The 15,343-nt window shown below is 41.7% G+C and overlaps 1 protein-coding gene across 1 annotated transcript; it reads right to left on the bottom strand.

Annotated features, from left to right (window-relative positions):
• Positions 1–117: 117 nt before the first annotated feature.
• Positions 118–1,586, bottom strand: LOC139539944 (prostaglandin E2 receptor EP1 subtype-like). Its single transcript, XM_071343387.1, has 2 exons — positions 635–1,586; positions 118–381 (listed from the first exon to the last, which is right to left on the bottom strand). The coding sequence occupies exons 1-2, from the start codon at positions 1,550–1,552 to the stop codon at positions 118–120; spliced, it is 1,182 nt and encodes a 393-aa protein (XP_071199488.1). The 5' UTR covers positions 1,553–1,586.
• Positions 1,587–15,343: the final 13,757 nt, after the last annotated feature.

The following is a 15,343-nucleotide window of genomic DNA, read 5'->3' as shown; positions in this document are numbered from 1 at the left end:
GCATCGATGTGCAGCATCTCAAACCTGTTTCACATGGTGTTTTTTAGTTCTCTCTTCACTCAGTTCATCACAGAGAGTGTATCCACAAATGGGAATATCTTTACACACATTCATGGGTCAGTGTAGTCCGATCCCCTGTCTGCGTAAGGCTGTAGTGCAGGAGCTGCTCTGTGTCAGGGTGGACCTGGAGTCTGGTTGGAGGACACGGAAGACCCTGCGTAGCACAGCCCGTCTGAGCAGGATGTAGACCCAGGGGTCCAGGATCTGGTTCCAGGTGGCCATGCGGAGGCCCAACAGAACCAGCTTCTCTGACTGACGTACCGTGTGGCTGGAGCCTCGCCCGCCGCGACAGAACTGACCCACCAGCAGAGAGATGGAGATCTGGTGATGGTGGACAGAAAAGCCACTATGTTAGGGACATAAAAGCCACTGTGGGTCACTGAAAGGCATACTGTATATGAGGTGGGCCTGAATCCATGAGGTGAATATGTTGTAATCTACTATTCATTTTAGAAACACTTATGTGTCTGTGTTTAAACAAGCAAAAGCCTTGTCTACGATAAGCAAGCTACCAATGTTAAACCATCTACAGTATAAACAAGGTCAAATGTTAGTGGAGGCGCTAGCTACTCACTAGAAAGGGGCTCCAGCACACACAGGACACCATCGTGATCAATGTCAACTGGGCCATCATCTCTACATCCAGCGAGCGTAGGGGAGAGGAGGAGGTTCTTCCATATCGTCCTGGTGCTGCTGTAGTGTTTGTCCTCATGCCCTGGGATCTGAGCCTGGCCTGCAGCAGAGCCAGCCCGCTCAGGGTGTTACAAATCAGGGAGAGGCTGAGCGCCGTGAGCCCCAGGCCGGAGAAGGTGAGGGCCAGGCTGGCGTCAGCCGTGGAGAGCGGCCCGTGGACTGTCAGAAAGCACCAGGTACCAGGGAATTGGGTTGTGTAACTACCCACGTCCACCAGGGGGAGCCCGGCCAGCAGCAGGGCCAGGGAGGACAGCAGGAGGACAGCCAGACGCATGTGGGCCACCGTGATCAGGGCAGAGTGGAGAAGGGGCTGGGTAATGCCCATACAACGCTCCACGGCCATGGCACTGCCCAGTAATAGAGGACACAGGCCGAAGAACACCAAGCTGGCACCGAACAGTTGGCAGAACATCCCGGCAGGCTCGGTGGTGTCACGCATTCCTGCAGCCACCCTGTGCCTCCGACTCTTACCCAGGTGCAGATGGAGGGCAAAGGCACCAGGGATCAAATTACCAGCCAGGTCGGTTAGCAGTAGAGCCCCCACTAACAGCAGGAACGGAGCTTTGGCCCGATGTCTGAAGCGTACATAGGACTTGGCCAGGATGCCCAGGGCGCTTAGGTTGGAGAGGCCACCCAGGGTCATGGTGAAACAGGACAATCCAAAGGAGGGAGGGTTGATGGGGGGTGGCAGGGTGGTGGCATTCAGGGTCTGGATGGATGGACAGGGGCAGGAGGAGAAGTTGAGATCAAGGAGGTGGTGGAGGACAGAGGGAGAGGAGGGGGCAGAGACTGTAGCCATGATGTCATAGAGGAGCAAGGAGTATTCAGCTTCAATGCCATCTGCAAAGAATGAGAGATATTAAGTTGAAGACTGGTTCAAACGTTTGTAAGCAAACAGTACTTGCGTATTAGATCTATGTAATCCAGCCTGGTCTCATAGACTAGACGAAACATAGTACATTTAAATCCAGGGCACACAAATTTGTATCATACGTTACGTTTGGTATGGGTACATAAGACAGATGATTACTTAAGTTGGGGTGGATGGGTGCGTGTATAACGCAAATGTCTAGCAACCCAAAGGTTGCTAGTTTGAATCTCATCACGGACAACTTTAGCATTTTAGCTAATTAGTAACTTTTCAACGACTTACTACTTTTTAGCTACTTTGCAACTACTTAGCACGCCCCTAACCATAGCCCCTTTAGCTAACCCTTCCCCTAACCCTAACCCTAACCTTAACCCTTTAACCTAACTCCTAAACTTAACCCTACCCCTAACCTAGGTAACGTTAGCCATCTAGCTATAATTCATAACATATCATACTTTTAGCAAATTCATAACATATTGTATGTTTTGCACATTTGTAACATTGTCCTTTTTGCAAATTTGTGACATAATACGAATTGTAATTCGTAACATATCATACGAAATGGGTGATGGACATCAACAAATGAATGCATACCATACGAAACTAAACATATACTAAATGGAGTGTCATGGATTTACGTGCAGAATTATTCGACATGCTCTGAGACCAGATTGTGTAATCAGTTGTAATAGGACAGGGATGAATACTGGCGTGACTTTAATAGAGACAATTTGAGAATCTGAGAGTCATACTTACATAAGGCCATTGAACAGTTAAAAATAAATTATGTTGAATTGTCAAAATGAAATGTCTCTAAGGGAAATTCATTTTCTGCATGACTACAACTTAGTACTAACTCCTAGATATCTCAAGTGCACCTGTGTGATTATGAGCATTGTATGCTTCACTTTGAGGAGGCACATTGAGTGATTATAATAGTGACAGGTGGTCTGTGTAGGACTCTTGAGGATTTTAACTTTGCATTAGAACAGACCCTGATTGCACTGAAAAGTCTGTAATGAGACACTAATGGGAACTTGCCTGGCGCTTTCTTTGCCTCTGTGCCCTTTCAGGAACCATATCCAAACACTTACAGTGCCTTCGGAAAGTACTCAGACCCCTTGACTTTTTCCACAATTTGTTACGTTACAGCCTTATTCTAAAATTGATTACATTTCCCCCCCTCATCAATCTACACACATTACCCCAAAATGACAAAGCAAGGACAGGTTTTTAGAATTTTTTACTAATTTATTATATATAAAAAACTGAAATATCATATTTACATAAGAATTCAAACCCTTTACTCAGTACTTTGTTGAAGCACCTTTGGCAGTGATTACAGCCTCAAGTCTTCTTGGGTATGACGCTACAAGCTTAGCACACCTGTATTTTGGGAGTTTCTCTCATTCTTTTCTGCAGATGCTCTCAAGCTCTGTCAGGTTGGATGGGGAACATCGCTGCACAGTTATTTTCAGGTCTCTCCAGAGATGTTTGATCGGGTTCAAGTCCGGGCTCTGGCTAGAGACTTGTCTCGAAGCCCCTCTCTCCCGATTGCTCAGTTTGTCCAGGTGGCCAGCTCTAGGAAGAGTCTTGGTGGTTCCAAACTTCTTCCATTTAAGAATGATGGAGGTCACAGTTCCTTCGACCTCGTGGCTTGGTTTTTGCTCTAACATGCACTGTCAACCGTGGGACCTTATATAGACAGGTGTGTGCCTTTCCAAATAATGTCCAATCAATTGAATTTACCACAGGTGGACTCCAATGAAGTTGTAGAAACATCTCATAGATGATCAATGGAAACAGGATGTAACTGAGCTCAATTTTGAGTCTCATAGTAGAGGGTCTGAATACTTATGTAAGTAAGGTGTTTAGGTTATTTTTATTTATTTTTGCAAAAAAATCAATAAACCTGTTTTCGTGGTTGGGGTATTGTGTGTAGATTGATGAGGAAAAAATATAATTTTAGGATAAGGCTGTAACTTAACAAAATGTGGAAAAAGTTGATGGGTCTAAGAGGGGTCTGAATACACCTCTCTGGGAAGAGGTCATGATTAATGACTCATGGTGTATTCATAACAACACACAGGAACTCAAGTCCTTCTGCTCACCCGAGCTATAATTCCTTACAATCAACTGCCAGCCATTTTACCTACCAAGAAAATTCTCGTCAGTTATAGTCACAGCTGTGTACATTCCCCCTCAAGCAGACACCAAGACTGCCATCAAGGAACTTCATATGCAAACTGGAAACCATATATCCTGAGGCTGCATTTATTGTAGCTGGGGATATTAACAAAGCAAATTTGAGAAAAAGGCTACCTAAATTCTACCAGCATATTGATTGCACTATACGCGCATGGGCAAAATCCTTGATCACTGCTACAAACAGGATGAACCAGTGACGTGAACCATTCAACGCTGGTCCGACCAGTCTGAAGCCACGCTTCAAGATTATTTTGATCACACGGACTGGAATACGTTCTGGTCAGCCTCAGAGAACAACATCGACCTATACGCTGACTCGGTGAGTGCATTTATAAAGAAGTGCATTGGAGATGTTGTGCCCACTGTGACTATTAAAACCTACCCTAACCAGAAACTGTGGATGGATGGCGCAAAACTGAAAGCCCGATCCACCGCATTTAACCATGGAAAGAGGTCTGGGAATTTGACTGAATATAAACAGTGTAGTTATTCCCTCCGCAAGGCAATCAAACAAGTGAAATGCCAGTACAGGGACAGCAATTAATTGGCTCAGACACGAGACATATGTGGCAGGGTCTACATGAAATCCCGGACTACAAAAAGAAACCCAGCCACGTTTCGGACACCGACGTCACGCTTCCAGACAATTTAAACACCTTCTTTGCCCGCTTTTAGGATAATACAGTGCCACCGTCGCGGCCCACTAACAAGGACTGCACCCCCCCCCGCCCTCCTTCTCCATGTTAACCCTCTCAAGGCTGTCTCTTATTCATCCCTTTACATTTGTGTGTATAATGTAGTCTTTGTGAATTTGTTAGATTACTTGTTACATATTACTGCACTGTCGGAACTAGAAGCACAAGCATTTCGCTATACTCGCATTAACATCTGCTAACCATGTGTATGTGACCGATAAAATTTGATTTGATTTGGCCCAGACTGCATCCCTAGCCTCGTCCTCAGCGCATGCGCAGACCAGCTGGCTGGTGTGTTTACGGACATATTTAATCGCTCCCTATCCCAGTCTGTTGTCCTCACATGCTTCAAGATGGCTACCATTGTTCCTGTACCCAAGAAGGCACAGATAACTGAACTAAATGACTACCGCCCGGTAGCACTCACTTCTGTTATCATGAGGTGCTTTGAGAGACTAGTCAAGGATCATATCACCTCCACATTACCGGCCACCCTAGACCCACTTCAGTATGCATACAGCCCCAACAGGTCCACAGACGACACAATCGCCATCACACTGCACACTGCCCTATCCCATCTGGACAAAAGGAATACCTATGTAAGAATAATGTTCATTGACTATAGCTCAGCATTCAACACTGTAGAACCCTCCAAGCTCCTCATCAAGCTGGAGGCCCTGGGTCTCAACCCAGCCCTGTGCAATTGGGTCCTGGACTTTCTGACGGGCCGCCCCCCAGGTGGTGAAGGTAGGAAACAACATCTCCACTTTGCTGACCCTCAACACTGGGGCCCCACAAGGGTGCGTGTTCAGCCCCCTCCTGTACTCCCTGTTCACCCACGACTGCATGGCCATACACACCTCCAAGTCAATCATCAAGTTGGCAGACGACACAACAGTAGTGGGCTTGATTACCAACAACGACAAGACAGCCTACAGGGAGGAGGTGAGGGCACTCGGAGGGTGGTGTCAGGAAAACAACCTCTCACTCAACGTCAACAAAACAAAGAAGATGATCATGGACTTCAGGAAACAGCAGAGGGAGCACCACACTATCCACATCGACGGAACAGCAGTGGAAACGGTGTAAAGTTTTAAGTTCCTCAGACAGTGTGGTGAAGAAGGCACAACTGCGCATCTTCAACCTCAGGAGGCTGAAGAAATTTGGCTTGTCACCCAAAACCCTGACAAACTTTTACAGATGCACAATCAAGAGCATCCTGTCGGGCTGTATCACAGCCTGGTACGGCAACTGCACCGCCCTCAACCGCAAGGCTCTCCAGAGGGTGGTGTGGTCTGCACAACGCATCACCAGGGGCAAACTATCTGCCTTCCATGACACCTACAGCACCCGATGTCACAGGAAGGCCAAAAGATCATCATGGACATCAACCACCCGAGCCACTGCCTGTTCACACCGCTATCATCCAGAAAGCGAGGTCAGTACAGGTGCATCAAAGCTGGGACGAGAGACTGAAAAACAACTTCTATCTCAAGGCCATCAGACTGCTAAACAGCCATCACTAACTCAGAGAGGCTGCTGCCTACATAGAGACTCAATCTCTGGCCACTTTAATAAATGGATCACTAGTCACTTTATATAATGCCACTAAATAATGCCACTTTAATAATGTTTACATATCTTACATTACTCATATCACATGTATATACTGTATTTTATACCATCTTTTGCACCTTGCCTATGCCTCTCGGCCATTGCTCATCCATATACTTACATGTACATATTCTCATTCACCCTTTTTAGATTTGTGTGTATTAGGTAGTTGTTGGGGAATTGTTAGATTACTTGTTAGATATTACTGCACTGTCGGAACTAGAAGCACAAGCACTTTGCTACACTCACATTAACATCTGTTAACCATGTGTATGTGACAAATAAAATTTGATTTGATTTGAATGCACTATGTATGCATGGTTACACACACCAGACATGCACGCACACACATCGAACCCGATAACTTCAAGACTTCCCTCAAATCTCTGCCTTAGTGTCACTCTGCACTCTCCAGGCATACATATCCCTTTTCCAAGGTCCTCTAAGAGCACAGCTTCTGTATTTGTCGTGACAGAAATGACACATAACAAGACCCATGGGGCACCCTGGGAGCAGATAGCTGTGCGAATGGGTGATGATTACTCATCATCACAGAACTGAGTACTAGTTACGTGGTTTGGCTGATAAAAAAGAAAGACAGAAAGTCGCACACTCTAAATACTGTATGCTCCCAACAATTGAATGGGTAAACCTAATAACCAAGGATGATTTTTTGGGGCAGATTTTAGTGACAGCTGTTTTTGCTGAATAGTTACAGGCCAACAGACTGGTTTGTGGAGGTTGTTTTCAGGCCTTGCTTTGTGTATGCTTAGACCTTGAGTAATGTTAGTCTTTTCCTGCACAACCTAGTCTCTTGCAGGGAGCATCGGGCCACATTAATTAATTGATAGACAAGTTAGAGAGATTGTTTCTGTTCCATTTATTGTAAATATGGACAACCAAATGCTTTACGAGTAACTTTGATGCCACCTCTATACATCAAAATAACAAAAATATATCTCTTTAAAAGAAAGTTGTTTTTTTACGGTCACAATCCTGCAATGACGACCATTCAATGTATGGTAAAGAAGTAAGATAGAAGGTTCTCTCTCCAAATACATTTATATTTTTTATTTTCTTTAACCTTTATTTAACTAGGCAAGTCATTTAAGAACAAATTCTTATTTACAATGATGGCCTAGGAACAGTGGGTTAACTGCCTTGTTCAGGGGCAGAACGACAGATCTTTACCTTGTCAGCTCGGGGATTCGATCCAGCAACCTTTAGGTTACTGGCCCAACGCTAGAAATGACAACCAAATATGACTAAAAGTAAGTTAATGTTCTCCATACATAGAAAACACACAAAATAGTTTATTATTTAAAAAATATATGCTTTTGGTGGAAAAATACAAAAATGTGGGTCGTTCAAGTGAATCAATTTGCCTATTTCAGACAAAATATGACTTAATTTCAAATGTGTATACATGACATAATATTTTCCATCACGTGTACATGCTTGTGATCCATTTTGATGTAATTTTAATATTATTTCACAATTGTGTTAATACACATACCATTGAAACCCAATGTTGTATTTTTGCAATGTTTCCAGAAAATTGTTCTACAAACTTGAAATTAAAAAAAATACTTATTTTCATAGAGGCCTATTAAAAGTATTTCTGAAGGGCAATAATTTGCATATATCATTTTTTATTTGGATATATGCTTAGGTCTCAATTGGTTAAAGAAAGAGAGTGAAAAACAGATTGCTTAGAGGGTACTTCTGAGCAGCTCAGAACAGAAAATTGATGCAGGGTTATTGCTCTGTGACCGTAGTCCACACTTGAATGAGATGATTACTGATCTCATCACTGAACATGGCCAGCACTCAAGTCTTCATTCATTTCCTCTACAGTCTGCTAGTATAGCTGCCCAATCCACATCAGCCATGCCCGCCTGACAGAGGATAATGATGTTTCACACTCATGAGACAGCTCTTTTCAAACAGAAAATTACAAATTACATCCTTCCTTTCCTTCCTTCCTTCTGCTGGGGTAAAATTACACCTGGCACAAAACAGCAAAATGACATCTCCAGGTGGGCCATGGGAATAATCAGTAGCTTTGTAAACTTGCTGGATAGCTTTTTTTTCACTGTACTCTCTTTCTTTCTGCTGCAGTTTTTTGCACCCTCTCTGTCACTCCCCTCCCCTTCCTTTAGAGGCTTCCTTGCCAATGAAGGTATATCCACAGAGGAACCAAGGCGAATATAAAGCTGCACATTTCAACTTGAGAGAGTAAGTAAAACTGACAAAGAACCTCCCTGATTATAAGACCACAGGCTTCATGTTAGTAGAGACAGGGCAGTGACATTGACCTAAGACGAGCCATTAGTCGTCATGTGATCTGAAGTGAATACATTGCGTTTCCCCTTGATTCTCCTTACTGCGTTGTGCTCCTGTTTGAATCACAGAACACAAGTGCTCCCTATCAAACCTAATTGCAGATGCAACCATGCTATAACAACTGCAAACACATCTCCTCCCCTCACAAACTTGAGAAGAGCTATAGTAGCTAAAATACATATGAAACAGATGGGGGTTCAAATATTATTTAGGATATTTCACTTACATTCAAAGACATTTTGAAGTAACTATTTTGATAGTTTTTCTTTGAAAATAGAAGTAGTTGAATATTGGAATGTATTTAGAAATACATTATTTAATTAACATTTAATTAACATTTAATTACAAAAATCCACATAAAAATCCTTAAATTTAAGGTAGAGATATCTGTTATTTTGCATGTCTCAATCCAACACATCCGCCTATGTTGTCCTTCCGCATCTGCAGTGGAAAGTGGCAGAGCTACAGTGCTGTTTGTCAGACCAGGAGACATCCCTAAAAGGGGTCTTCTCACGAAACCGTCTGTAGCTTCTGAACCATTTGGGCTACAAACTAATATGACGCCACTGTGGAAAGGGGACTCTTCTGAAGGTAACCCATATAAATTCATGGAAGTATGGAGGTAGTTTTGTGCCAACAAAAATAAGGGGTTAAATATGTGTCCAAAAAAATAGATATCTCCTAGATATAGGACAGACACTTCAAAACCGTATTTCTTATGATTTATTTTTTTACTCTCTTTTCTTTCATTTTTGAATGTGTTATTCAATGCGTTTCTATGAGCTATAGTAGTAAAGGCCAAATTCAATATTTTATCAAATCATTTTTTATATATATTTTAGATATACTTTCTACAGTTCTAGATCAAATAGCTAAATGATCCATAGTATGACCATCTTAAAACAATTCCATATGTTAGCTTAGTAACCCCCCCCCCATTTTGATTGATGAGATGACATAGTCAATTAGAACCTAATTGTGGCATAGCGAATTAAAATAATTGAACCAATGTTTTGAATATTTTATTAAGCAATTGCATACCTAGTGCCAACATGATTATTCCTGAGTTAATCACACTTACCTTACACAATCAATCGGGCATGGTTCTTCATATGAATGTCACTTTGTGGAATGATACAGAATGCAGGATTGATGGATGAGGTGTGAAGGTCTTACCCATCCGATACCCAAATCAGCCTGTCTTGTCTGCAGCTGTGCCAGCATGAGTCTGTCAAACTCAATTCTGCAGGCAGAGGAGCACCGTCTCTTCTCTCATTACCATAGTCCAGTCACTGAGACACTCATTGTGACACTCATTTCCTCTCTTTCTCTCTGAGTCTATATCTCCTCTCTCTCTCTCCACTCTCTCTCCCCCTTCCCACCCCCCTCTCTGACTCTTCTGTGGCGTTTATCTGATCTTCGCCCGCAGGACCTGCATAATCTTCTCTCTTAGCCCCTCTCTGGGTGTCTGAGCCCTCCTACTGTCCATCTATTTAGAATTCTCACATATTTTCTCATGTTTTCTCTTGATCACAGACATCATCAACAGGATGTTCTGCCTAATAAAGTCTCTGGTCTGTCTGTGATAACGATTATAAGTAACAGTTGGGCTGCAGGGGGTCAGATGTGTGGCTGTGTGGTCCTGTCACCTTTTTGCCTCCACTAATAATTCTAATTGGTTTCAGTATAAAAAGGCTGTCAAGTAACATATTAGATACATTTTTCATTCCAGTCTCTTATTAGCTGCTCAGGCAATTTTCTAAGATACAATATAATTTAGGGAAGAATACAGATTTGTTTTAATGGTAATATTTTTGTTGTTTGACAGCTTTGTGAGGAGAAAAGTTCAAAGATAAAATAGCTTCTTCATGGAACTTAGAAAATTTGATTGGTAGATATTAGATCATTGGTAGACAATTACATTTGAAAAGGAACTGTAGAGCACCCATAATTAAACCTTTTCATAAAGTATAAAGTATCAGATAAAACAATTTGCAAACATTCAAAACCACCTTCAGACCATTTACTAGACAGAACAGATTTATTTGTATTTATTTTTTCCACATAAAATCTTTAAATGTTTTGTTAATTTCTTTACAGGTCTGGTAGGTAACACAAAGATAAGGCAAGGTAAACAAAACGGGACAGTTCCTCTACATTCCAGCTGAATCTCTTGGTGATAAAGCCATTTAATTTCTTGTTGTTTTCTGTCCCTGAGTAGCAGTCTAACCTCAGAGGAACGTGATGCTGTCTCCTCCTGCATGCACTTCAATTGGCTGTGCCTGAGAGGATTTTGGGTGAGACGCAGCGGTTCCATATTCTCCATCAGTCTCCAAGGCACCTGTGGGGAATCCTGAGAAAGAACAACAAAACAAAACCAGGTAGCATAGCAACAAAAGACAGAGCAGCAGAGAGAGCCACTCGCTTCAGTCAACTCCTGACTGGGGTTCTCATTTGAATTTACATTTAATTATCCTACCTCCTTCCGTGAAGTTTAGAAATAAGCAGTCACCTTGAATGTTCAACCTTAAAGGAGCAATCTGGAGCAAGCTGTAAATGAACAAACCGCTTTGTTAATGTTTTAAAACCTCTTAAGGATCCAACTTTATTTTACAATTTTCGCCTTAAATGACATACCCAAATCTAACTGCCTGTAGCTCAGGACCTGAAACAAGTATATGCATATTCTTGATACCATTTGAAAAGAAACACTTTGAAGTTTGTGGAAATGTGAAATGAATGTAGGAGAATATCACACATTAGATCTGGTAAGAGATTATACAAAGGAAAAAAACAATGCATTCTTTTGTATTTCTTTTGTACCATCATCTTTGAAATGCAAGAGAAAAGGCCATAATGTATTATTCCAGCCCAGGCGCAATTTAGATTTTGTCCACTAGATAACAACAGTGTACGTGCAAAGTTTTAGATTGATCCAATGAACCATTGCATATCTGTTCAAAATGTTCTATCAAGACAACCCAAATGTGCCTAATCGGTTTATTAATACATTTTCAAGTTCATAACTGTCCACTCTCCTCAAACAATAGCATGGTATTATTTCACTGTAATAGCTACTGTAAATTGGACAGTGCAGTTAGATTAACAAGAATTAAAGCTTTCTCCCCATATCAGATATGTCAATGTCCTGGGAAATGTTCATGTAACTTACAACCTCATGCTATTCATATTAGTCTACGTTAGATTAACCGTCCCGTGGGGGTGTGGGGGACACACACACACACTAATCCTGTAGAGGTTAACTAAGGATTGCCCTGCGGTTTGGGGTATATAAATCAAATAGGTGTATCCAATTTCTGCTGGCTTCATGACTGGCTTAAAAAGCAACCCATCTATTTTCTACACACTGACGCTTTTTTAATGGAAATGTGATTCTATCTTGTTGGTGCCCTGTGGTTGTTGTTGCTGGCGCTGCTGAAATCCTTGATGCAAGGAGTCACTTGCCCAAATCTCTGGCAGTATTCATCCAGAAACTTGTAGTGTATAAGAGACATCCATTCCATTCAGTCCTGCCCTTGAGCTGTTCACCCACAATACAGCACAATGACTTTTTGAAAAGGTCTGTCCCACTGGGCACCAACTGGTTGAATCAACGTTGTTTCACTGTCATTTGTCAACGTATTGTGTCAATCAAACAAGATATAACAGTCACATGATTTGCACAGCAAAACAACATGAGCAAGTAGGGAGGGATTGAAACAGCAGTTCAAGATACAACAATTGAAAGATAATATTACTACCTAACAAAGGTCTTTGATGGTGGAGATGCACTAAAGCTTATGTAGCTGAGCTATGCAGCTTAGCTGTGGAATGTCAAAAAATTATACTTTCCAGGAACATTGAAAATAAGTATTTGGATCAAACCACTTTTTTTGAATTGCATTTTTGGCAGCAGTTATGGCACACATTAACAATTTCATCGAATCCAATAGAATGTCAAAATGATTTCCTAGTAAAACAGACCGGGCAACATATATATATTTACTTCTATCAAGGTTTGATGAAGGTATTTAATGTATGTCCAGAGGTCAGAGACCACTGAGCATTCCCAAAAACACATGTACAGTATCTCAGTTTTCAAACCCTTCTTTTTTTCCACATTTAGTTGTGTTAGAGCTTGAATTAAAAATATATTTTTTGTCACTGGCCTACACATAGTATCCCATATTGTCAAAGTGGAATTATGTTTTCAATTTTTTTAAACAAATTAATTAAAAATGAAAAGCTGAGAAGTATTGAGTCAATACGTATTTCACCCCTTTGTTATGGCAAGCCTAAATAAGTACAGGAGTAAAAATCTGCTTAACAAGTCACATAATAAGTTGCATGGATTCACTCTGTGTGCAATAATAGTGTTAAACATGATTTTTTGAATGACTACCTCATCTCTGTACCCCACACATACAATTATCTCTAAGGTCCCTCAGTCGAGCAGTGCATTTCAAACACATATTCAACCACAAAGACCAGGGAAGTTTTCCAATGCCTCGCAAAGAAGGAACTTATTGTTCATGGGTTAAAAAAAGCAGACATTGAATATCCCTTTCAACATGGGGAAGTTATTAATTACACTTTGGATGGTGTATTAAAACACCCAGTCACTACAAAGATACAGGCGTCCTTCCTAACTCTGTTGCCGGACAGGAGGGAAACCGCTCAGGGATTTCACCATGAGGCTGATGGTGACTTTAGAACAGTTACAGAATTTAACGGCTGTGATAGAAAACTGAGGATGGATCAACAACATTGTAGTTACTGACAGAGTGAAAAGAAAAAAGCCTGTACAGAATAAAAAATTATCCAAAAATGAATCCTGTTTGTAACATGGCACTAAAGTAATACTGCAAAAAAATTGGCAAAGCAATTCACCTTTTGTCCTGAATACAAATTGTTATGTTTGGGGCAAATCCAATAAAACATATTTTCAAGCATAGTGGTGGCTGCATCATGTTATGGGTGTTTCAGGATAAAAAAGAAATGGAATGGCACAGGGAAAATCCTAGAGGAAAACCTGGTTCGTTCTGCTTTCCACCAGACACTGGGAGATGAATTCACCTTTCAGCAGGACAATAACTTAAAAGACAAGGCCAAATCTACACTGGAGATCCTTACCAAGAAGACAGTGAATGTTCCTGTGTGGCCGAGTTACATTTTTGACCTAAATCTACTTGAAAATCTATGGCAAGACCTGAAAATGGTTGTCTAGCAATGATCAACAAATATTGCACAGTCCAAGCGTGGAAAGCGCTTAGAGTTACCCTGAAAGACTCACAGCTGTAATCACTGCCAAATGTGCTTCTACAAACTATTGAATCAGGGGTGTGAATACTTATGTAAATTACATATTTCTGTATTTCATTTTCAATACATTTGCAAAAATTGTGTGTAGATGGGTGAGAAAAAAATCTATGTAATCCATTTTGAATTCAGACTGTAACACAACTAAATCTGGAATAAGTCAAGGAGTATGAATACTGAATCAAGAGTGCAACCGTTGAAGATATTATCATCCAAGTTTTATTCAGAAGTGACAATATGGTGTATAATTATGAGAAAACATTGTTCCACATCACCTTCCAGTTCACTTGTTCTCCAAATTGTAGGAGCTAACTGTTCCAGATGGAAGTAACCGCAGGTGCACATTTTTCGGTCTAGTTAATTTTGAAGGAGAGAGTGGAGACCAGGCCAACAGATTTGGGAGTATTCCAAAGAGTCTCATCCAGGGGATGTGTGGCGATAAGGGAATCCCAGCTACTCCGTAGTCTTTTAGAGCAGAGTGGAGCTTAAGGTTAAAACAAGAAGTCCCTGGGAGATAATATCATTCTTTGAGGTCTTGAAAAGTTTGAAGACCTGAATTGTCAAAGAAATTATTTCTACTAGACCATTGACGAAAAAACAAGGGTTTTGAGCCTGATAAGATTAGGCTATTATTCCTGTGAAAAGGGAATGAGATCATGAGATGTCTATTGGCCTGTCTCCACATCCACTCCATTAGCAATTATTGGACCCATTTGGAGACAGAGAATAAGTCTTGTAGTCTAATGGGTTTTATTAAAGCCTCTTCGATGGGATGCCTTGTGGCTTCATTAGTAGGATCTAGAAAATAAAAGTAATATAATTGAAAGTTAGTTAAAACCATTCATTTAAACGGTATGTCATCATGGTACCGAATTTTCTACATAGACAATCTGTAGAAAAAGGCCATCCTGCTCCTCTCCTCTCTACTTCTAACTAACTTCCCCTCACAGTCCCTTCAATTTCCCTTCAGTCTCTTTAGTTTGGCTGTTCAGCCTAATTATTCCTCACTTATCAAAGCCCTGCCATTCCCAACCAATCAGAGCACTTGGAAATGCGCATCTGGACACTTCACCCGCCCATTCGGGTCAGAGTGTTGTCATCATCCAAGGGAAAGGGGGGGGGGGGGGGGGGGGGGGTGTTATCATCATCCAAAGGGGGGTTATACAGGTGGTACCGGTACAGAGTCAATGTGCAGGGGCACCGGTTAGTCAAGGTAATTGAGGTAATATGTACATGTAGGTAGAGTTATTAAAGTGACTATGCATAGATAATAACAGAGTAGCAGCAGTGTAGAAGGGGGGGGGGGAATGCAAATAGTCTGGGTAGCCATTTGATTAGATGTTCAGGAGTCTTATGGCTTGGGGGTAGAAGCTGTTTAGAAGCCTCTTGGACCAAGGCTTGACGGTCCAGTACCGCTTACCTTGCGGTAGCAGAGAGAACAGTCTGTGACTAGGCTGGCTGGAGTCTTTGACGATTTTTAGGGCCTTCCTCTGACACCGTCCTGGATGGCAGGAAGCTTGGCCCTGGTGATGTACTG

This window comes from Salvelinus alpinus, chromosome 1 (genome assembly GCF_045679555.1).
Source record: "Salvelinus alpinus chromosome 1, SLU_Salpinus.1, whole genome shotgun sequence".
Lineage (NCBI taxonomy): Eukaryota > Metazoa > Chordata > Actinopteri > Salmoniformes > Salmonidae > Salvelinus > Salvelinus alpinus.
Note: the sequence above shows the minus strand (reverse complement) of the source record. Positions and strands in the feature narration are given on the sequence as shown.